Below are 25760 nucleotides of genomic sequence, written 5' to 3' on the forward strand. Positions count from 1 at the left end.
ATCTCTAGCTTTGAACAATAAACAACATTTATTCATGTGTAGAGTTTTATGCTGTGATGTGATGGTGTGAACATACTACTCTCCAGGGGTTCAAGAAATATCTGGTGCACAATTTTTTTATTTCAAAAGTGGTCAAGTGCAACTTTTGACCTTTAACCTCGACTGATAACCACCAAAATCTAAGCAGGTGTAGACCTTGATGATGTGATGCATATGTCTCTCACACAAATACATACATGCTCACAGACAGAGTGATTCCTATGCCCCCTTTACTAAGTGGGGGTAAATACACCAATATCTAAAAGCTGTTTGGCATTAACACAATACAGAACATGAGGAGGATAAAACCACAATTTACACACAATTAAGCAAACTATTAAAAACCAGACAAGACTGTGCCGAATACATAAACAAATTTGGGAGTAGAGACAACAAATTCTACTGAACAACCAAAGATTTGGTGATATCGTGGCGTTACGGAGATGACATCAGGTCAAGGGTCAAGACCTTTGCCACTCACCTTATCAACACCGAGTTTTTCAAAGCAGATTTGTAGTTTTTTGAAATTCTGTATATATTCATGTTCTAGTTTTGTATTGAATTTCACTTGCTTCAAAGGCATACGTCCTGAAACAAACCAAAAAACAAACACAAGCTTGGCAATGAAATTTGCTTTGGACAAATCAATCAGTTCTACATTAATTATTATGTTTAAATATTATTATGTACCTGGAGAGCTATTTGAATCGGGTGCAGAATACAAGAGATGGGATGAATACAGAATGTTAGGGAAAGAAAACTATAATGGAAATGATTGCTTGTGGAACATATCCACATAAAGGTATGTTATGATATTTAAAAAAAAAAAAAAAAAAAAATCTTTTTGTTTTGATTTTTAACAATATGGATGACATTTGCTCACAAGCAATCATAGCCTTTTCAATGCAGGCAAACATGGAGGCACAAACTCAGTCAATCTGCTGAAAGGTAAACAATATTAATGAATATAAACTTATTAATATCCCTTTACCAAATCAAACCAAATAAGCCCATGCATACAACTAGTGTGACCAATTGTACCTACATGCCAAAGGACAAGGATCTAGTCCGGTGATGGGAAACTGATTTGGACAATCTACTTTTCCATGTACTGTAGTTGATATTCAATTGTTTGACAATTTTGTTTTTTCATATAATGAATACTTTTGATTGATGCATGAAATTTTAGAGCATCATAATTTTACTTATGCAGCATGTTATTTTCAAAACTATAATTTGCATACAAGATATGTTAAACTTTAACAGCACTTCCATTAAAAAATCAACTAGATAAATATGAATTTAGCTTTCAGATCTAAAATGAAGATCAAATTTTATGTACCAACTACCACTACGTAGCCAATTATCAGCCCATCACTAGTTTGGTGGATAAACATATCAACAATGCCAACTCCATAATGCTGTACATGAAATTCAATAAATGCTTGGTATATTACATTTATATACATGTTGAATGCATTATATTTTGTACATATATGGTACATATTACTTTAGCTTTTAACGTTTTGGTATTCAACATAAATATACGGTGGCATATATCAATATATGTATAAACCATATGATTACCTTGCTCAAAATCAGAATCATAGTAACTTCTCCATAAAATTTATTATGTTTAATTATGGAAAGTTCAGAATGATTTTGACAAGGCAATGTGTGTATATATATAAGCAGAGAAGTTGATGTTAAGGCAAAGAGGCTGCTGTTATGAGACTTAGGAGGAAAGTTCTGCACGAGATCAACCCTCCTGTCCATTGTTTTCTCTCTCATCTCACCTTGTCCACACCCAGTTTCTTGAAACAAGTTTGCAGCAGCTTGAAATTCGCTATATACTCATGTTCTAATTTAGTAACGAATTTTACTTTTTTCATCGCAAGACTTCCTGAAATATGAATAAATCACGATACATTTGATAACAAAAACACTCCAGGTCAGCGTCAACATATAAAATGCTGTATAATATAATATATTAATGATTCAAAGGTGTACAATTTGCATTTTCAAAAACACTCCTCTCCGCAACTTTATCCCATCATAGAAGAGGTTATGTTGCTTGAGACCAACACGGTTTGCCTATTTGAAGAATATTAAAGAAAATCATTGCTAGTCATTTTTCCTGTTTCGACTGACATGTACTAGTCATTTTTCCTGTTACCACCGACATGTACTAGTAATTTTTTTCCTTTTTGACTGACAACTCCAGTAACTTGTTTTTATCTTTAATTTATCTATATCCTATGGGTTATGTAAAAAAATAGGAAAATTTACATCAAGACTTTTTATGCCCATGTGATTGATGATCATTACAAACATGTATTCTTCAAATAAGCAATAAAAAGTTGACATTTGTACATGTACTAACATATGAATATAAGCACAGCTAGCTGTCATTACTGTAGACGTCATATCCACTACTTTTTTCTTTTCTTTTTTAGAAAATTACAAGCTGTGTCCAATTCCTTATATCCACATGATGACCTGAATAACTGCAAAACTTTATTTCAAAGCAATTGCCCATGCATGGCAAATAAACCTTAGAAATCCACTTGCCTTTAAAACAAGACAATTGTCACAAGTATTTTTTGATCTAATGACAAATAGTGTAAAAGAAAAGGGCAGGGCACAAAACAAAACTATATCACTCCCCAGTTTTGTAGGGGTACTTTTTGTATTAGATCTTTCTCGGAAGAAATAATTGTTCTGTATGTCTTACAAGAAGAAGACAATTTTCTTGAACAAATTTTAAAATAGAAAGTCGCAATAATTAAAAGCAAGTCATTTAAATATTGTTTCCCATTTGACCTTGAAAGACGGTCAAGGTCATTCACTTGAACAAGCTTAGTAGCACTTCATCCCAGCATGTTATTATTCATGCATGATCCTATATATTTTGGTTATTGAGAAGAAATTGTTTTAGGGAAAAAGTTCATGGCTGATGGATGCCAGTCACACTGACATAAGCTCTAGATCTTTATACCCTCTTTTGTATGTAAGCTACATTATTAATTATTCTGATTAGCATAAAAAACAAGAGGCTCATAGGCATTAATGATCACCTGATTTAGAAAGACCCCAGTACTATTGTAGTATGCATACTCAGTAGCAGTATATTAGTACACATCAATAAGGATTTTGTAATATATATGCTGTATGTTGACCATGACACAATCTTGGATTATTATAATAACAAAATTTGGTCAGGACCATCTCAGGATCATTTCATGCAAGTTTGACCTGAATCAGACTTGAGAACTTGAGAAGTAGTATAAATTAGGTGTTGTTCAGGAAAACCTGTTTGCGCAATCGTGTTACAAAATGGCCACAATGGCTGCCATGTCAAAGTTTTTAGGAGGCTGAAAAATAACAACACTTTGTTGGCTACCCATCCTTAACATTCCTACCAATTTTCAGGCACCAGTAGAACTGGAGAAGAACTTTAAAATGAGTTTTCAAGATGGCTGCCATAGTGGCCATCTTCGATTTCAGAGACTCATAAAATAACACTTTTTCATATACCCATTTTTTCCACTGTCACTTTTAATAAATGAATGGAAAATAAAAGATTTTGCTGGTGTACAACCAGTTACAATTCTTTATCACCTGCAGTTTAGGAAACGGACCAGAGGCATGCAGATATGGGAAACTGATATATTTTGTCTAGGCATTTCTTGAATTTATTAACATTTCAAAGCACTAAATTGTGGTCAGGTTGTACAGGCAAGTGGATTCTTTTTATACCTGTTTGAGAATGAAAACCATAACAAAAATTCATAAGACCAGATCGTGTTGAAAAAGTACTTGCCCAGATCTAAATTTTAGATGAAAAATTCATTTTTTTTTTATCTACCGTAACTTCCTGCTTATTGCCCGCGGGCTATACGTTTTAAAACATCGATAAATGCCTGCGGGGTATCTGATGAAGTGGACTATCTGCTGAAATGTTTCCCAAAAAACATATAAAGTGCAGGCTATACAGAATCTGTCAAAAACAAGATATAAGCTCAGGACTTTGTATACGAAAAAAAAGGAGCACAAGTACACAAATAGACTGGTTTTATCAACAATGGTGTGTACATGTACAGTTATATATGGCGGTATATATGTATGATGAGGGTGGTGAAAGTATCAAATTATGAAATAAACAACCATGAAATTGTATAAGAGATTGCATTAACAACCTTTTATTAAATGCAAAATGAGTACTGTATTAATTAACAACATGTGTTGTATTGATTATAATACATATATAATTTCCTTGATTTTGTGTTTGTAGGTTTATCTGCATGAGATATAACATGTTACACAACTAACGATGTACATGCATGTACATAATGTAGATTTGTTAGTCAATTATTCTAAAGGATTTACATTTTTGTATAAGGTTAAGATTTCACAAATTTAATTTCTGGAAATAGTCATTGATCTGCTTATATACCATCCGTTATTACCTGTCAAACTTTATGCGAAAGTATTTGTATACATATATGATTTGTCCACCTCGAAGCCAAACATTCATACCAAACACAATAAGAACACATAAGTGAGTAGAAATCAGTCATGCTTTTATTCCAAACCAAACCATGAGTGTCGATGGATGTGACATAGTAAAAACATTTGAATATTGATTTATCTGGGCGATAGAAAATCATCCAATTGCAAGAGTAAAGTTATGTCACCTGTACAATTTGCAAGTGAAAAGGGAAATATTCTGTCTATAAATAGAACACTAAAGAGTTCCTTAATCATCAAAAACAGTACAAAATGGTGATATTGTCGAGGGAAACAAATAGCGATTCGGGACGTTTGTATTTTAACAAATGTGGTGAATGGCGGTATGCATATGTGGCTAACCTAATACCTATAGCTAATGACAGAATTATATAGGCGGAAAATACGTTCCAGAGGTTTAAGTGGTATGGTGGTATATGCGAGGGTGGCAGCAGATTCAGGTGGTGATACGTATACGTCAAGGGTACACTGCATTTATATACATTTGTATATATCTATATATATCATTATAAGTATCATAGCAGATAACCTGCGGGCTATGTACCGGAGCTGGCAATCTGCAGACTTCAAATCATAAACCGATATTTTGCTGTGTGCAGGCAATACGCAGGAACTTACAGTATGTTCATTTCATAGACATAGCCTTTTGTAATCTTAAAGTTTTAATAAAACAAATGTCGGCAAATAACCATCGGACCAGTATTTTTCCTTGACCTGTCCTTCAACCAAGAATGTAATCCTTAAATCAACAATTGTGAATTAAAAATTAGAAAACATTGATAAAACAAGAAAAAATCCAAGAGGGATCTTGGCGCCCATCATTGAATGATCTTCATCGGTCCTATGAAAGATTAATCGTTTCTGTACTTTCCCTTCTTTTCCATCTTCCTCTTAATCATTTGATAACAAGAGGAACATATATATGAAGTCTATGAAAGATCTACGAGCAACTTTATAAGACATATCAATAAAACTTTTCTCTGCCAAAATTGAAGATGGACACCTGCTGATTTTTATCAAAGATATGATCCATGTTCATGATCAAGAAAGTAAGTTTTACTGGTAAGTCACACAAGACAAGAAAATATTGAAATAAAGGACAGATAAAACAGACAAAACTAAAACACTCAAGATCTGTATTAAAACAATAACAAAAAAACAACAAGAGGCCCATGGGGCCTGTATCGCTCACCTGGTTGGATTAGACCAAATGTCAAAATAATGTTCATGTTCAATTCGTTTTATTTGTAAATCTCAAACAATGTTATATATGGTTATAGTGTGGGGATCCCAACTGCTTTAAAGATTAATGAAGTTCAGACTCTCTAAGGTCTGAAAGACCTCAAGACTTGTTTTTAAAACATGCATTCATCATTTTATGACTAGTAGAGATTTAGATGAATTACATTTATTTCCCCAGTTGGGCCCCGTCCCTTTGGCCCTTTGGGGGTCAGAGTCACCATTTATGCAAAATCTGTTCCCCTTTCCCCAAGGATGTTTCTGACCAAATTGGGTTCAAATCCATCCATAACTTTATGACAAGTAGCGATTTAAAGGAATTACCTCTATTTCCCCTATTGGGCCCTGCCTCTTTGGCCCCTCGGGGGTCAGAGTCACCATTTATGCAAAATCTGTTCCCCTGCCCCCAAGGATGTTTCTGACCAAATTGGGTTCAAATCCATTCATAACTTTATGACTAGTAGAGATTTAAAGGAATTACCTCTATTTCTCCTATTGGGCCCCACCCATTTAGCCCCTCGGGGGTCAGAGTCACCATTTATGCAAAATCTGTTCCCCTTCCCCCAAGGATGTTTCTGACCAAATTGGGTTCAAATCCATTCATAACTTGATGACTAGTAGCGATTTAAAGGAATTACCTCTATTTCCCCTATTGGGCCCCCGCCCCTTTGGCGCCTTGGGGGTTAGAGTCACCATTAATGCAAAATCTGTTCCCCTTCCCCCAAGGATGGTTCAAATCCATTCATAACGTTATGACTAGTAGCGATTTAAAGGCATTACCTCTATTTCCCCTATTAGGTCCCGCCCCTCTGCCCCCTCGGAGGTCAGAGTCACCATTTATGCAAAATCTGTTCCCCTTCCCCCAAGGATGTTTCTGACCAAATTGGGTTCAAATCCATTCATACCTTTATGACTAGTAGCGATATAAAGGAATTGCCTTAATTTCCCCTATTGGGCCGCGCCCCTCCGGCCCCTTAGGGCTCAGAGTCACCATTTATGCAAAATCTGATCCCCTTCTGCCAAGGATATTTCTGGCCAAATTTGGTCAAAATACAATAAGAACTTTTTGACTAGTAGCGATTTGAAGCAAATGTTGACGGACGACGGACGCTGGACCTTTGGTCCAGGTGAGCTAAAAAAGAAAAAAAAAGAAAAAAAATTCTCCTACGCCTCATTTTTGCCATGTAAAATAAAAAAAGATATGCCTTCCTGCTGCATTTCTTTTGAAAAAAAAAATGTCCTGAGAACCAAGTATTTAATTTTCTTTTGACTTTAAAGGTCACAAAACATTGGTCTTAGGTGACCTGAAAGACAGCAATTACAGCTGTCACAAATTAACATAAAAGGCTCATCATAACTGCATTTTCATGTCATGTCTTCGGGTTTGAATTTAAAAAGAAATATAAAAATAAAGAGATAATTCCATCATATAAAGATCTACTGTTTAGATTATATGTACATATCTGAAATCAACAAGGCAAATGGAATTGATTAAGGTAAAACATTAGCTATAATCAACTGTAATTTGCCTGTTTTGATTTTATATGTCTGCTTAACTCCCATACAAATTAGTGTCATTGTTCGACTATTTTCTTTATTGTATTTAACCTGAAAATTTCAGTTCAGGTAACATTACATATTTTGACTATCAAGTAAATTTTACAATCTTTTATATCATTACAATCTTTTATATCAGAGTAAGCAAACCAGCATAATGGAGACGTTTAATGCAGTTATAGCTTACCAAATATGTTAATAAAACATGGTATCAGCAAAACTTACAATATACTTATGTTGAAGGGACATTCCTTCGTTTGGACATCACAAATGTGCAAAATTTCTATTGATAAAATCTTTGCCCGAATGAGGATTATATGAATTTGTGTGTCTACCAATATGAAAGTAATGCCAAAACGTACAGAAAAATAGTCTGCCTTTGCGGTAATTAGTGATACTTTGGGTTGAATTGAGAATTTTTATGATTTAATACTCGACGCACTTTGGTTTCCCTTGAGAGTAAAACTGCTGTATTAAATCAAAGATTATAACTTTCACTATTTGGAAAAATATGTTTCCCATTAAGTTTCATTTTGGCGACATTCACTTTATTCACATGAAGGAATGTACCTTTATTAATATATGAACAAAGTTGTAAATACTCTGATAAATGTACTTATCTTACCAATCAAATTAAAATTAGACTTGTAATTTTCACTCCACTATGATACACTGCAATACAAGATCTAACAATACCCTGTTCGAGGGCATCTCAGCATAACCTTTGAACTCAGCCAATCAGTTACGTAACGTTCCTGAGGTATTCTGATGGTCGATAGCAACGGTAAACAATATGACTTTGCCCACTCAAGCTTACCGAGAATACCTAAACAATTTTATAGTTTAAGAAATGTGTGCTTCCTGTCTGGATTTTCCTTAATTGTACGAGAGATAGACAGTGAATTCGAAGGCAACAGTGTTGTAGAAAAATATTTAGTCTGAAAGAGAATAATGTGTATGGTAACAATTTTCGAAATCCAGTTGGCAACACAATCAATCCTGTCAACGAGATATTGTATAATCATTTTCTATTCCTCTTTCAATGTAACGTACCGTGGCTATTAAAATAGTCTACCAATAATGTTTTTTAAATTCTGCGTATTTCAAATCTAGTGACGAATTAAGTTGTAAATACTAAGGAAACGCAATGGAAGGCATGTATAAGACTCTTTGTCATTGCAATTGATTGACTAATAAACGTCAATGACTAGTTTTCATAGGCTTAAAGCTCAAAGGTCATGCTGAGATGACCTCTCAACGGGGTATTGTAATAAGTTCTTGTATTGCAGTGTATCGAAGAGTATCGTAAAGGAGTGGAAATTACAAGTCTAATTTTAATTGGAATTTTATCTCGCTGAGATAGAATAAAACAGACAATTAATGATCTTTATAACTATGTTAAGATTAATGAGATCAAGATTTAACAATGTAATATAACTGTATACGTTACCTGGAAACAGCATGTCCATGAACTGACAGTACACGCTACCTGAAAAAACAAAATTAAACCATCTTTATATGTATATAAAAAGATATCCCAGAGGGATCTTAATTAGCACCCACCATTGTATGATCTTAATTGGTTCTATATGTCAGACAGATCTTCTCTCTACTTTTCCCTTCTTCCATTTGTTCCTATTAATAATCGGAAAATATGAACAAGTGCCACCTATATGTGAAGTTGAAGAAACATCCCTCCAGTATGGGTACTTTTCAAGAAATAGTGATAACAAACTTCAACTCTCAAAATCCATGATGGCCGTCTGTTAGCCATTTTGTTTTTCTGATCAAAAATCTTAATCCAATTGGTACAACTACGGACCAAGGGAAACCTACACATGAAGTTTGAGGAATATCCCCTCCAGTACTTTTTAAGAAATAGCGATAACAAGGAATGTTAAAGGAAGGTGCAGGGTGATTTGAATATCCCATGACTACCATCTAATGATGGTGGGCTAAAAAGTGCACATAGGATATTAATTTTAAGATATGAACACAAACCAGTATAGCAGTACATAATTTACTGCTTACAGTTGGAAAAATCTGATCAAAAGAATACATTTAAACAAGACAATTCTTTTTGGTATAACTGTAGTAACATAAGCACCATTACATACAAATAGATGTCTTAAGGTGATAAAAAGACCCTTATTATGGTTATGACCATCAATATCTATGTATACTCAAGAGTAGATCTTGGTATGCATGGTGTACATGTAAATATGAAGATAATTGAGATATATTTTACTAGGAACCAAAGCAGTGGGGGATGGAAGGAAGCATATAGATAATGTGCTAGCTTGATAAGTTTTGACCTGTGATATTACAGGCAGGTCATTTGACCCCAAAACAACCAATTTTATAGCCTATTTGAAAACTGTGACTATGGAAATCGCTTATGTTAATGAAATTTATTTTAACAGACATGATAGTTTGTTATATTACCACACAACCTGTATATACTATTTTCAACCTAATAAGAAAACTGTGTGCTTAAAAACACAAATAAAGGGCATACTTGATTAACAGAACCATGTACAGGGAAAAGTTTCTATGTGAAATCAGGGTGGAAAAATAACCATTTTTTCCCCATTTTCAGAATAACATTTAGGTAGCAAGTCCAGAGCCTTTGGCTGAAGGACTGAAGATAATATTAGCTGATTGGTGTGGTAATTAAAGGAACTTTTTTTATTTCAATTACCGCGGAAGTGTAACAATCCTCTTTTCCAGAAAAGGTTGGGGTGCGCTTACGTAATCATAGGCAGGTTGCTGGTTGAATACAGTATATACTGTTCCCTAATTAGCCAAAATGATCTAAAGAACTGAAGTCTTTCAATTATTGAACATGTACCTGTGACCTTTGTCAAACAAAGCTGGTCTATATCCTAGCCCTTCATTCTAATCGCTAGCTATATATATATATGCCTTAAGGAAGATTTTTGTAATTGACTAGCACTATATTTCTTCTGGTCTTAACACAAAGTCAAGATCATTTATATGCAGAACAAGAATTCCACGGAAGTGTATGTGTCACCTGTGCAGAAATTTGGGTGATTACAAGAGTTATAGAACGGAAACAAATTCATTGTTAGTAACAGTGACCTTTGACCTTTGGACCTAAATAGCAATACAAAGCAAGCACTTTTGTTAAGGAAGATCTGCAAGTAGTTTGAGTTTAACTGACCCAAGGGAACTTGAGTTATCGCATGAAAACCTCACAGGGGACGGTGTCTAGTATTACCTATATGTCGCCTGCTTCATACAGACGAACCAAAAGGCTTGTATCTGATAAAAAAAATCACACATGTGCAGAACCAACATATTGATTTAATTTGTATTAAAATCCTGCAGATTCTTATTTTATCATTACCTGAACATAATTCTTCTACTTTTGCATAGTTGGTTTGTAGATTATCATTGACCCAAGAAAGCATATCATGCCTGCTTAAGTTATCAGACGTGGCACTCGTGCTGAAGACATTCACCGCCATAGCTCGTCGTCTGAAAAGATCAAAAGAACAATCCTTGATAAATCATTAATACCTTCACTGAAAATCGTAAACAATGACCTCAGCATTACAGTGTTTTATGTAAATGTTATTGACTGGTTCATTTCAATTCTTAGTATTGTCTTCTGTTAGGAAAGTGTTCAATTTTGAAAACAATATTAAAATTTGACTCAGATATACATTGTTTGGTTTAATTTTTTTAAGGTATTATCAACAGCTATGATCATTTTGTGGTCGGCCTTCCCTGTTTGTGAGATGTATGAGTTTGGTAAGTGTACATATGTATTTCAAGAGATCAGCTGTACATGTGGTATGGTCATGTTCGTCTCCTTGTTAAATTATAGGACAAAATTGAAGCTGACTTTAAAGTGCTATCTCTCAATGAAGCATACTAATGAAGACACCCAGCAGGCCACCCCACCTGGTCATATATACTTATAATGGGCTGGGCAAACCTGCAGTCATTCCATGGCCACTCCCAATGCAAAATGCAGTCATGCTAATAAGCAGGAGTACAAGTAGAAACTACCATTTCTATAGACTCTAGTATAATTATGTCTCAGGCAGAGGACAGAACCCAAAGCCGGGGTGAATGCTCAACTAAATGCCAAGTACGAGGCAGTGTCAAGGAATTCGAAGACATTACCGGCCCCTGCGCATGCATGCTGAAAATGGTAAGTGATGTCAACCTTGACTCAAAAACCCTAAAACTCAAAATTTGATCTGTATATATAGCTATCCATATTGAAGTTACATACCAACTTTCACAAACATGCCTTGAGGTGTGGAAAACTGAGTGGACGGACTGATAGACAGACCCGGCCCCCATTCACCTAAAAATAGTAACAGTGACTTGACCCAAAAAAAACCTAAAACTCAAAGTTGCTCTGAAGCTACTAATAAGTAAAATATACCAACTTTCATCAACATATATACCTTGAAGCAGGACCAATTGCATTATATTTTATACATATAAAGTATGTTTCAACCACTTTTAATATAATATGACAACACAACATCGGCCTGTTATAATTACCTGAAATACACAAATCAGTCTTTCCAGGAATACACTTAAGCATTTTACTAAGTAAGTCACATGTCTAGGCATCAAAAATTTATATGACTGTCCACAATTGTATACATTGTACGGAATGGTTGTGGCATGGATGGAATTGTCAACATACTAAAAGTGTTTATCAGGCCGTCAGCTTATAATTTTTAATCAATGAAAGACTAGCTATATGCAGGTATATATACATAGGTTGTAAGAATTGTACCTACTGCCTCAATTGCATGAATAAAGATTTGTTTTTGTTCTAGAGAGGTCCTTTAGTTTAATACTTTTATAATAAACATACTGGACATATATACATTTATATATATAACAAGCAAAGATGCATGTACAATTACTTATAACATCATTCAATAAACCTGGTATTTGACGTCAACATACCATAATGTGTTAATATAGAATAAATCAATCCGACACATGTATGTGTAAGGGATGGTCTGGGTGTGATCATTATAATCAAAGTGCTGATCAAACTGTAAATTTCACTCACTGACTCTTTGGTTTGTTTTGGTTTGTTTTTGTTTAACGTCCTATTAACAGCCAGGGTCATTTAAGGATGTGCCTGGTTTTGGAGGTGGAGGAAAGCCGGAGTAGCCGGAGAAAAACCACTGGCCTACGGTCAGTACCTGGCAACTGCGCATGCCCCACGTAGGTTTCGAACTCGCAACCCAGAGGTGGAGGGCTAGTGATAAAGTGTCGGGACACCTTAACCACTCGGCCACCGCTGTCCTCACCGACTCATGATCAGTCGCACATTACTTTTAATTTAAAATTAACATTTACCTTGACTCCCTAGGCCAATTGATCATGACATATGCATGTAACCCAAAACATGTCTATGTACATAATGATCATGAAGATTATATGCATGGATCAAACAATAATTGTAAGGAAAAGATAATAGATCTAGAATAGGTAATTGATTTAAATTTTAAATTCTGTGTCTTTATATATATATGGAGGCCCTATAGCTATATGTACAATATCAATGAATACCAAGCTTTAAATCAGTTTTAATCTGAACATATATATAAAATAAAAATGTTAATAACATAAACTATGCCAGCACTGTCGTTGTACTTGGTCAGTGTCTAATTACAGATTATTACACTGTACTATATATCCATAGCTTTCCGGAAAATATCAGTGTTTGTCATTATGCTAATTAATAAAAATGTCACTCAACTGACACTCTAACAGTACATGTACAGTGATCATCATATATATATATATATATACAAACACAAATTACTTTAAGATTAAACATACAGTACCACATAAGTAAAACTTTTAGGAACTCTAATTATATTTAGTGTTCAATTCGTTGCATGGATTTAGTGCTCATGTTTTAGAAAATTAGAATAAAAATAAAATAAAACTTTACCGCTCCCATTTTCGCATCAACAAAAAATGACGAATCTGGATATATTTACGAGTTCAAAATTTAGAAAGTGTCTTTCTGGATCAATTGGGCACTTGAAACGAAGGTCGAAACATGTACAGCAATCTTAAGCCTTTTTTGAGACACACTCCGGATCCGTCCAAATAAAAACGAAGAAAACGCTGGGTCTTTTGGAATATGGGTATTTTTGTTGTATGTATGCATCACTACAGAACCAGGTAACCATAATGTATTGCAAAATATGGCAATGGAGCTGGAGGATGGTTTATCATTTCAAGATCTCTATGATCTGGGATACAGACTAGATCTCAGGCAGTTGATCGCGACCCCCTTCAACGTCATTTCATCTACAGCAATGCCCATATATATCGGTATGTCAAGTGTTAGACATGCAATTTGTAGAATTTTCTAGTGAAACACGAATTCAAGAAAGAGAACAAAGTGATCTCCGACTCCATTAAAACATCTGCATTTTCTGTGCTAATGGAATGGTTTTTGAAATTTTACCCAATGAAACGAAATACCCGAATAAGCATTACCCGATTAACTGGAATGTACTGTATATGTATATATATCAGCCCTGTATCTACCTTGTATGGACATATCATTTAAGTAACAGACGAATGTATAGGTATATGTATATCTAAATAAAGTTATATACACTTTGTACAGTATCAGTCTAGATAAACAGAATTGATTATCATCCTTACCTACATATTTGAAATACCCGAGTAGAAATACAGATGTTGGGCCAGTAGCCTGCAGCTGATAAACTGATCATGATACAACTGGGATAATTTTTTTTTAGTTCAGACAGAACTGTGGGACACCCTATCAGTGTTTGTATACATCCTTACAGCAGCTTTAAATCCAGAAAGTCAATCTGTGATAAATCAAAGTAATTGATAAGACAGATCTCACCTAGGAACGTAGTACAAATATGTATACAAGTACAACTAGTGAAAATGATCATACAGAATATATAATTAACATGTACTTATACCAGGGTTTGGATACATACATTAATATTATACACTATATATACTTGTAGCTAGTATTAATGAACACGGTTTTACCACCACCATGGCCAGCATTCAATTATTTGCAGCTTGATATTAATCTTGTCCATATATTATTTGGTTATAAAAGTCCCATGGCCATACATACTAGTATTAAGAATTTCATCTAATTTTGATAATGTTCTCTAATATTGATACAAATGTTCATGTCTAAGACCCCCCCTCCCCCCCCCCCCCCCCCAAAAAGGGGGGGGGGGGGGGGGGGGGGAGAGAAAGAAAGGTAAAATAGTTATTTAGTTTTAACACTAATTTGAATATATGTGGTAAAAGTATTTTGATATCACTGCTTCTAAACAAGGATGGTATCCAAATAGAAAACATTACCTGGTCATTCTATTTTATCCATGCATGCATCAATTCCTTTATGAAAAAATACTGACTTGATTATAATATAATCCTATGAATTGCGCAATTGTATGGAATTTAAAAATTACAAGCTGGGGAGTTTTATTAAGTACCGTATGTACATGGCAACTGCAGGTGTTAACATTTTTCATTATCTGTAATTAATAAACTGAAATTACCCATTTAACTTTAAGATACTGTTACAACCACATACAATGTGTTCACATTTATCGGATATGTTATTCAGTGAATACCATAATTAGAAGTTTAGGTCAAATGGCACTCCTTTTTAGTTTTTTGTGCTACATATACTGAATCATATAGCTGACATACATATTAGAATTACATGCAGATACCAAGCAGTGCCCAGACACATTATTTAGACAGCCTGTTACGTGTATCTGACCACCAGCTACACATATACAGGAAACATTTTAACACTTCAACAGGTTATATGATCTTCCAATGATCAAGTTACATCACATGTACACTGTACAGTGGAATTTAAGATTATATATACTTACATATGTGCTAAAACTCAACTTGTGGACATGTCAGAAACAACAGTATAATACTCCTCGACTCCAGCCTTAATGGCAGCTGATCAATCTATATATTGGGGATAAATGTGTAGGTGCTGGTTCACATGCTGGGAAGGGAATGCCAATGAATCACTCTGGAGATCACAGAGCAAGAGCTGGCAGAATGGAATATTAATAATGATGACTGGAATTCTGTTCTTTATAGAAATGGTGCCAAAACAATGGCTTTGAATCATTTAATGTCAGTGTAAGTAATACACATAGAAAACATCCAGATATCTCACAGAGACTGCATGTACCAGACATTTTTTAGCATACATGTATGGTTAAATTTCAAATGGAAATATTGAGAACACCTGACTATGTTCTCTAGCCTATCTTATAGCTTGTCAAAATTATAGCCATGCCATCCAACTGTAAAACAGAAGCCTGGCCTAAATGTGTAATGTACATCTGTCAGATTATACCTGCAGTCTTCTTTTGAATTCCAAAAAGTCAATGTTGTATGGTGATTCATACAACAGAATATTGATTAAGTTTGAATTAACTGACAAAGGTCACCAGCACTTGACACATTCAGCTGATTGTATATATATAGTTTCTGAATTGACACATGATTGTCTCGTGACCAATGTGACACATTATTAATCTATAGACGATCTTGATAAGATATTTTAATATTTTATTTAAAAGTTATATATAAAATAATGATAATTTTCACAATTACAGTCTACATATATTTTTTTTTTAAAAAGTCAGTTTTTTTTTTCTTTCTCAAAACTTCATCAGTGATAATAAAATCTTTTTGACAAAACTGAAAAACATACCAATATACCCTACCGCCTGTTGTTAATTCATTTAGATAACCAGGGACAGTAGGGTACATATTGGTATGTTTTTTAGTTTTGTCAAAAATATTTTATTACCACTGACTAGGCCCAATGTGCTTGTATCACTCATATATCTAACCTTTGAAATGAGTCTATTCACTTATTATCATATATATAACTATAACTAATTAACTTTGGGTATTTAATGACAGGACCAATTATCTTCTATGCTTATAATTATTGACCTCTGAATTTGAAATAAATTGAAATCAAACTTCTGACCAAAATACAACTTCAAAAGCAGGCATACATGATCATAACACACCATGACCCAATATAGCTATCTAGTGTACCATGCACATTGAATGTTTACAGTAACTTCCAACTTTGAAATACCATATATATTACTAAATGAAAATAAACAAAATATACTCAAAAGAGAGAAGTTTTAATTTGTTACTGCATGCCAGTGATGATCATGAGTCATGACTACTTTTAACTAAATCTTCAATATTTTTGCATGTAAAACTAGAGTTTTTTTATTATACAGGACAGGGAAGGGGATGTAATCCTCAAGATTTTCTATCCATTACATCATGTTATAACATAATTTTAAATTGACTAGCACACCTGAACAACTTATTGTTTCTGCAAATAGTGAATCCATGACCAAAACCAAATATGGATCTGTGGTAGGTATGTACCAGTAAACAGGTGTTTGGAGATATGGAAACAATGCCAATACTTGTAAATATTTAATGATTTCTTTCTGTAGTAGCAGGTAGATGTACAAATAAGGTCATACAGCTGACATGTACCGTATATATGTATTTATGTAGTTCGTGCGCAATAATTACAAGTACAAGAATTCAAAACAGTCTATGCATATTAACATTTTATATACCAAAAAGAAACATTCAATGATATAAAATATAACAATCAATAGATATATTTTTCTTTGTATGGAAATAATGTACGTAGAATGACCCGAGAAAAAGGACGCTGCCATATCTGTATTTTGTGACTGCGAGTGCTGTATATGTTCGTGCATCCAATGATTATGAGTAATATAACCTTACTGGTGTCTAATTTAATTAATTTTTCTTTAATAATTAAAGAATGTATACACATCAGTGGTTAAGTGCAAAGAGTTAGGGTTCTATATAGAAAATGGAGGCTGGCATAGTGAATTAAGAATCCTTACAATAACCAGCTGGGTCATATGAGGTAAGGATGACAAAGTAAATCTATTACAGGCAAGATATTTATAACAGAAGAAATGGGAACAATTACATTGCATTATAACTGCATGGGAAACAATACATGTACATTACAATTGTAGTGGAATTGTGACTGGCCTGAATGCAGATGGCCAGGTATATATAGCTGTAATAATTATAACATCCATCTAGAGTTTGGAGTTCCTGATTTCAACTCCTAGTTAGTCTGGCCTTTGCATTTTTCTTCTCCTGTTACACAATACACGTGTATATCATATTAATATAATAATATAATTACAAAATACTGAAAATGAATTCTTTGAAAAAAGCTGGTTTCTGATAAACATTAACTTCATTACTTACTCACAATTTACCCGTCTCATATTGTGGCTATCGCTATGAGTTGGGACTTCCTTTTTGTTGGCTTTAAGAATGCCTGTCCGAGCTTTATGCCAAAGGTCAGCCCCACGACTATGGCTAACTGTACATGTGCGAGGCATTAATTTGGAGGTGACAACATCCTTTGATTTGATATATGGATCATGCTGCTTACTTATGTCATCACTATGAAATTGTACATGTTTTTTGTTCTTCAATATGCCAACCCTAGCTTTACGCCACAGGTCTGACCCTTGACCATTTCTAGCTGCATTTCTGTGAGTCTCAAGTTCTCTCTGTCGATATTGTTCAATGGGATCAACGCCACGATGATAGAATGACATTTCACAAAATTATAAACCATTCACATCAGAATGCTGGAGACACTATAGAAACATACACTCCCAAATCCAATGTAACCCACTATTGAAAACAAAACTCTATTTAATGTACAATACGTACACTATTCTTCTCAATGAAGATGTCTGAACTCAAATATCACATCACAAAGTACAACTCTATTGCATACCAGTATGTACACGCATATGACCTGTTGTTATCTCGTGATGATATGCATATATTATAAAAGCATACTAAGACTATATAGCCATAGTAGACAGTGTAGAGTAGACTACCTACATATTCCTAAATTAATCTGTATCAATTCAGGTCAAATATATACACCATTGTCACCATATGTGATATGATACCAATTCCACAAATTATCCCCAATGCAACTTGCAAGATAAATGATGAAACATTCAAATTACAGTATAATTAGTTTTTTTTGCTTTTTGCAGGCGCCACACACAAAAAAAGGCCTGGTAAAAGAAGAAGGGGCCAGTTTGAATGACCTGAAAATGTTTAGTCAGATAGAATCTGAAATGTTTTTCGCATAACAATTCTTAGTGCAATTTTTTCCATTTAACGCATGCGCAAGGTAAATAAATCATAATCATTATACTTTTACCTTGTGGTACTTTTATTTGTTCTACATTCAAACGTTTTTGTGTCTTGAGTGTATATATAACTGCCATTCGTTTTTTTGAGATGGAGCTCGAGGTTGATGCATTCCATAATCATTTTTAGAACAACAATGGCAATGCTACACCCCTAAATCAGATGTGTACAGGCCTGAGAACCAAGTAAAATATTTTTGGTCTTGAATATATACATGTATATATATTGTGTAATGGTTGAATTGACCATGTTCTTGCCCCATTGGGATCCACATTGAAACTAAAAATTATCAAAGGTGGTATTGCTGCTTTTGAAAGGGGATATAAGCTTTTATTACTTTTGAAAGGGGATATAAGCTTTTATAACATCGACCTTCACCAGTGAAAAGTGAAATATATAATTTTTCTGATATTTTCATAAGTGAAAAATATCACTTTTTGACCAAAAAGAACACTGCTTACAAACGACAATGGGAAAAATTAATATTTTCATATAGCTCTCTGTCATGTTATATGACGTCATAATGCAAGATAGAAAATACATAACATCACGATCTGGCATACATTTTTTAACCGTTGACAGGGGACCCCAATGAATTCTGGGAGAGAGATATATTTCGCTATAAAATGTGAAAAAAACAGAATATGAACTTGTAAAAAATCATGTGGCTAATATTTTGATATTTTTCACTCGTGCTCACACTTGTGAAAAATATCAAAATATTAACCACAGTCTTGAGATATATTTGGTATTACTGAAGACACTGTTAGATATCGTCTATTTACTATCAATTGTTGGCTTATTTTGTTCAACGTCCTATTAATAGCCATGGTCATTTAAGGATGTGCCAGGTTTTTGAGGTAGAGGAAAGCCGGAATACCCAGAGAAAAACCACTGGTGTACGGTCAGTACCAGGCAACTGCCCACGTGGGAAAACCCACAACCCAGAGGTGGAGTGTTAGTGATAAAAGTGTTGGAAACACCTTAACCATTTTCCTAGGAGTATCAATATTGATTATATCATTCAATTTGTGACGTAATAAATCATCTTGAATGATTTTGCAAAATGTCAAAAATTTAGCTCAATTAAATAAGAAGTCCCATGTGCAGCTTTTTAATTTTCAGACATGACAACTGCACAGTGATCTTTAGGCCATTTCCTGGGGAAATTTTTTTGGATCAGTATATATATTGACTGAAATATATGTATTTTCATTGAGATAACAATTACAAATACCACATAGGTTGATTTTTTTAAAAATGTTACCTTACATTATTCTGCCTCACCACCAAAATTGAATGACATATAAATATCCTTGGTCATTGAAAGGATAATGCAAATTATAAACAAGAGGCCCATGGGGCCTGTATTGCTCACCTGGTTGGATTGGACCAAATGTCAAAATAATGTTCATATTGAATTTGTTTTATTTGTAAATCTCTAACAATGCTATATATGGTTATAGTGTGGGAATCCGAACTGCTTTAAAGATTAATGAAGTCCAGACTCTCTAAAGGTCTGAAAGACCTCAAGAATTGTTTTTAGAACATGCATGCATTCATCATTTTATAACTAGTAGCGATTTAAAGGAATTACCTCTATTTCCTCTATTGGGCCCAGCCCCTTTGGCCCCTCGGGGATCAGAGTCACCATTTATGCAAAATCTGTTCCCCTTCTGCCAAGGATGTTTCTGACCAAATTGGGTTCAAATCCATTCATAACTTTATGACTTGTATCGATTTAAAGGAATTACCTCTATTTCCCCTATTGGGCCCAGCCCCTTTGGCCCCTCGGGGGTCAGAGTCACCATTTATGCAAAATCTGTTCCCCTTCTGCCAAGGATGTTTCTGACCAAATTGGGTTCAAATCCATTCATAACTTTATGACTAGTAGCGATTTAAAGGCATTACCTCTATTTCCCCTATTGGGCCCCGCCCCTTTGGCCCCTCGGGGGTCAGAGTCACCATTTATGCAAAATCTGTTCCCCTTCCCCCAAGGATGTTTCTGACCAAGTTGGGTTCAAATCCATTCATAACTTTATGACTAGTATCGATATAAAGGAATTACCTCTATTTCCCCTATTGGGCCCAGCCCCTTTGGCCCCTCGGGGGTCAGAGTCACCATTTATGCAAAATCTGTTCCCCTTCTGCCAAGGATGTTTCTGACCAAATTGGGTTCAAATCCATTCATAACTTTATGACTAGTAGCGATTTAAAGGCATTACCTCTATTTCCCCTATTGGGCCCCGCCCCTTTGGCCCCTCGGGGGTCAGAGTCACCATTTATGCAAAATCTGTTCCCCTTCCCCCAAGGATGTTTCTGACCAAGTTGGGTTCAAATCCATTCATAACTTTATGACTAGTAGCGATTTAAAGGAATTACCTCTATTTCCCCTATTGGGGCCCCATCCCTTTGGCCCCTCATGGGTCAAAGCCACCATTTATGCAAAATCTGTTCCCCTTCCCCAAAGGATGTCTCTGACCAAGTTGGGTTCAAATCCATTCATAACTTTATGACTAGTAGCGATTTAAAGGAATTACCTCTATTTCCCCTATTGGGGCCCCATCCCTTTGGCCCCTCATGGGTCAGAGCCACCATTTATGCAAAATCTGTTCCCCTTCCCCCAAGGATGTCTCTGACCAAGTTGGGTTAAAATCCATTCATAACTTAATGACTAGTAGCGATTTAAAGGAATTACCTCTATTTCCCCTATTGGGCCCCGCCCCTTTGGCCCCTCGGGGGTCAGAGTCACCATTTATGCAAAATCTGTTCCCCTTCCCCCAAGGATGTTTCTGGCCAAATTTGGTCATAATCCAATAAAAACTTCTTGACTAGTAGCGATTTGAAGTAAATGTTGACGGACGACAGACGGACGGACGACGACGGACACTGCACCATGACATAAGCTCACTGGACCTTTGGTCCAGGTGAGCTAATAAATGCTGCTCATCTTGATCAAGATTTTCCTTCTCAACAACTTTACATTTTGTGGTTTTAAGCTATCAAAGAAGGCTGCCATATATATATGTTGGCAAAGGTAAAAACATGCACAACTCATGATCAGTATACATTGGTAACTGCACTTTACTATTGAAGCCAAATCAGTGAAATTGGTTACAATTGTCTGCAAGCACCTGATTATCAATTACAAATTGCATCGGAACTTCCTCTTTATTGTATTTCTACATTACATAGATTATACTGGACAAATCCTACTGCAACTTGCTTAAGCTTACTGTCTAGTACGTGTCTAGTAGTGTCTACCAGGTTGTTTTGGCCATACGAAAAATTGGAAAGGCTTACAGTTTGTTTACACTGTTAAAAATGTCAGTACTTTCAAATCAGTAAATTAATGCAATGTTATTTGAGTGGCCTAAATATCTTCTGACATCTACATACTTTATGATCATAACTCAGAATTATAATACAACAAATTAAATAATGTAAAAAAGACAATCTTAAATACTTATTTCTTTCTTTTTTATATTCAGTTTTTTCGACCCTGGGTGGTCAATTATCCTCGGTAGCAATTTAAGCAGCAACTACAGTATCGCTAAATCTGGTATTTTTACAAAAGCAAAATCATTACATTTGTAGTTTTATAATTACATATTCACATCATTTTTCAAAAAGTTTTTTTGTGTGTAATATCTTTTTCACTCGTAAGTTATAAATTCATTGAAAACTGCGTTTTGATATTATTGGAACCAGATTCACACTTCTTGCCCTACTATGGGTCTGTGCAATGCTTAGATTTAAATACTTAAAACCCTGGATACATGGTAGCAATCAAACAAAGTAAACATAAAACTTGATAAAAGCAACGAAAATTAAAATGATAAGTTCTGTTGTATTTATTGCTGAACCGATTAATCAATTTTGATATTTTGCAATCGATTGTTGTGAAATCGGAAGGGTATAAGTACATTCCCATGATTTTCAATTACAAATAGATCATCGTGACATTACTACTTGACCGCATATTTAAATATGCAACCAAGAATGTTTGTGATTGAGAGTTACTGAATTATGAATCATTGCTCGTAATGGACAGTACTGCATGGGTTAGTTTTGCTAATGATTAAATAATTGTAAGTTTCAGTACTAGTTCCATCACTATTGAAACTATCGATAGCTCAGCACACCATTGATGTTTGTATTCATGAATTGATCAATGATTAATTAAACCTAGAAGGAAACAAATCACAATCTATCAATAGTTTTGTATTGTTGCACCTCTAATGCTGACTATAGCGGGCGTGACGAAGCCAAACAATAGGCAGAGTCATGGGGTGTCTCATCACCACTCAAGAAGATCGAAATCATGAAGATTTTACTATCATTATATAATATATTGCCAGCAATATCGGGTGCTTTGTATTTATTGATAAACTGTGAAGGATCATTTGAATTGCCCGATTTTCTATCACAATTCTCATCATCACAACCGACAGAGACTGATATTAATAATATAAAATGATTCATCAAACAATAAGCCAACAGTGTCAATATGACGATAATATTCTAAATAATGCTGCTGATACCCTATTCGGATAAGCATCCTCATGAGAGTTCGCTGAGAAATATAATGGCAGATTATGCAGACAACAATGAGTAGTATGATATTGGAATGTGCTAATTAACGATTACCAGATGTACAGTAGGCTAACATATATTGCTAAAATTAGAAATGTTTAATTATACTAAGATTAAAGTATTGGTTTACCCCAAAATTACGTGACATCCACTATCTTTAGCATTTTCAAGGTTCATTGTTATGCAATACTATCGTCAATAGAAGGGAATCGTAGTTCTGTCCGTCGTCCAGCTAGTTAACGTTGCAGGGATCATTTTGGAGGGGGCCATATGGGTCCACAATTTTCCTGAATGACCCACATGATTAAGAAAAATCCTTTAAATTTCTATAAATGGCCCATAAATTATATTACAGATACAGTCTATGGACAAAAGTAGTGGAACGATTGTGACGTTGCACCGTTAACAAATTGTAGCTGGTGCTTTGTTTCAATTGGGATATTGGCAGTTTGCATACATCTACAACAAAACAAATTATACCACTGCAAAAAAGAAGATCAAAGCAATATTGAGTATTAATCAAAAATAGTATGTTGAATTATTTACCTAATATTTTGTGATATATCCGCGGGCTCTTCCTACAGCAGAGATTCTTTTTGGAATTGACCGGTAAAGATTTCGGATTGTTTCGACCTCAAAACTGGTCCAAACAGAAACTATTTTTTGATAAAGTTGTTCAGAAGATTCTATTCTTTCAACTGACTGTTCAATTGCCTTCTTAATTATCAACCACAACTTTTCTATAATGTTAAGGTCGGGGCTCTGTGCCGGCCAGATCATTGTGTTTATTTGGCTTGTTTCTATATATGCTTTTGTGACTCTGGAACGGTGGACAGGAGCATTATCATCCTGAAATACATAATTATTATCTGGAAAATGCCTAGCAATTACTGGCCACAAGTTTTGGTCTAAAATTTCAAGGTATTTATCAGAATTTATGTTCCCGTCAACAGGAGTGAGTGTTCCTACACCGTGATAAGTGATGCAACCCCAGATCATAAGGCTCAGTTTTTTATCTTTTACTCGGGGAGAAATACACTCAGGACGATAAGCTTCGTCAGATTTTCTCCAAATACATACTCGATTGTTCTTGCCAATCACAATCTGACTTTCATCTGAAAATATAACTTTTCTCCAGTTCTCCTCCGTGTACAGGCGCTTTTCATTACACCATGTTACCCGTTTCACTCTATTTACAGGAGAAATCCTAATTTGTTTCTTGCAAACACATCTACTATATCCATTTGATTTTAAAAACCTCCATACAGTTTTAGAAGAAACATTTTTGTTTTCATTAGTGTTGAAATTATTACAAATATTGTCCAAAGACATCCGTCTGTCGGCTTTCGTAAAATTTTCCTTCCGTCACGCGCAGTTAAACTTTTTTGTCGGCCCGTTTTTTTTGCCATTTTTCACACTTTCATGTTCACAGAAATTTCTATAAATTCTATGTACTGTAGTTTTAGGCATGTTCAGTAGCTCGCCAACTTTTTGGAAAGATAAACCTTTCTGAACCATACCTACCACACTTTGTTTCTGGCCTTCACTCGCGTATCTCGAATTTGGCTTCATGTCGCTTCTTCTATTTGTAAACAAAAACCATGCTATATCTAGCAGACGACAAAAATAGAACGCTAATCAAAGCATGAGACCATGACCTTTCTGATGATGTAAGCGGTGTCATTGTGCTTTATATACCGCGTTTATAGTTCCGACTTTGACAACGCGAAAACGATGTGCAGTCATCATGGAACGATTATCGTTCCACTTCTTTTGTCCATAGACTGTAGTTCTTTTTCTTAAAAATGACTCATCCATTTGGTAACCAAAAATAATCTCTGCGTTGTGTCATTTATCTTTTTTTGGTAGAGTCTGGAACGTCATTTATAAAATTTGACAATGGTACGATTCGTCTCTAGTGGGAGGGGAGAGGGCGAAAAATACCAGGACGAAACGTCATTCATCTGACAGTTCAGTGCCGGTACGGAAGATGCCGGCAGAACTCATCATCCCATGAATAAAATTTTGTCCGATAGTCACGCGATCATAACACTAAAGACAGTAGCAGATCTTAATACAAAACGTGTTTCAATTCAAAATATTTTCTGCTGACAATGATCTACTGATTAAACTCAGATTCTAACACTATATGTCAAATTACTTAAAATGAATGGATGAATAATTTTGGGATGGGAACGTTACTGTACGCGCCACATAGAATTTTTGGACTGTACGACCAATTTCTACACATATAAACCAACTTAAAATTTCAAAATCTATTTTCTATGCCATCTTTTCAAATAACCCAGTCAATTAGTTGGATGAAATATGCTGTTCTGTGACTAAACAATGAAAATTAGTCACGTTTTTACCTGTCTGCGACTTCTCTTGTACTGTCTGTCTGTTCGTCACCTCGGCAATGCGGAACTATTACATGATGGATATCGTGAAAAATGTCAATA

General features: G+C 34.8%; 1 protein-coding gene across 3 annotated transcripts in view; it reads right to left on the bottom strand.

The window, feature by feature from the left end:
- LOC117325492 (microtubule-associated protein RP/EB family member 1-like) overlaps window positions 1-25715 on the bottom strand; it is a 35490-nt gene extending 9775 nt beyond the window's left edge. For 2 of the 3 annotated variants that reach the window (XM_033881748.1, XM_033881750.1), the window contains exons 1-4: window positions 25671-25715; window positions 10736-10866; window positions 8816-8854; window positions 1836-1942 (exon numbers count right to left, since the gene is read on the bottom strand). In XM_033881748.1, the coding sequence (XP_033737639.1) occupies window positions 1836-1942; window positions 8816-8854; window positions 10736-10856 (267 nt within the window). In that variant the 5' untranslated portion in view covers window positions 10857-10866; window positions 25671-25715. Of the gene's footprint in view, window positions 1-520; window positions 628-1835; window positions 1943-8815; window positions 8855-10735; window positions 10867-25670 lie in introns of all 3 variants that reach the window. The other variant, XM_033881749.1, reaches the window with a different exon arrangement.
- Between the last annotated feature and the right edge of the window lie 45 nt (window positions 25716-25760).

The sequence above is a fragment of the Pecten maximus genome, chromosome 4 (assembly GCF_902652985.1).
Source record: "Pecten maximus chromosome 4, xPecMax1.1, whole genome shotgun sequence".
NCBI lineage: Eukaryota > Metazoa > Mollusca > Bivalvia > Pectinida > Pectinidae > Pecten > Pecten maximus.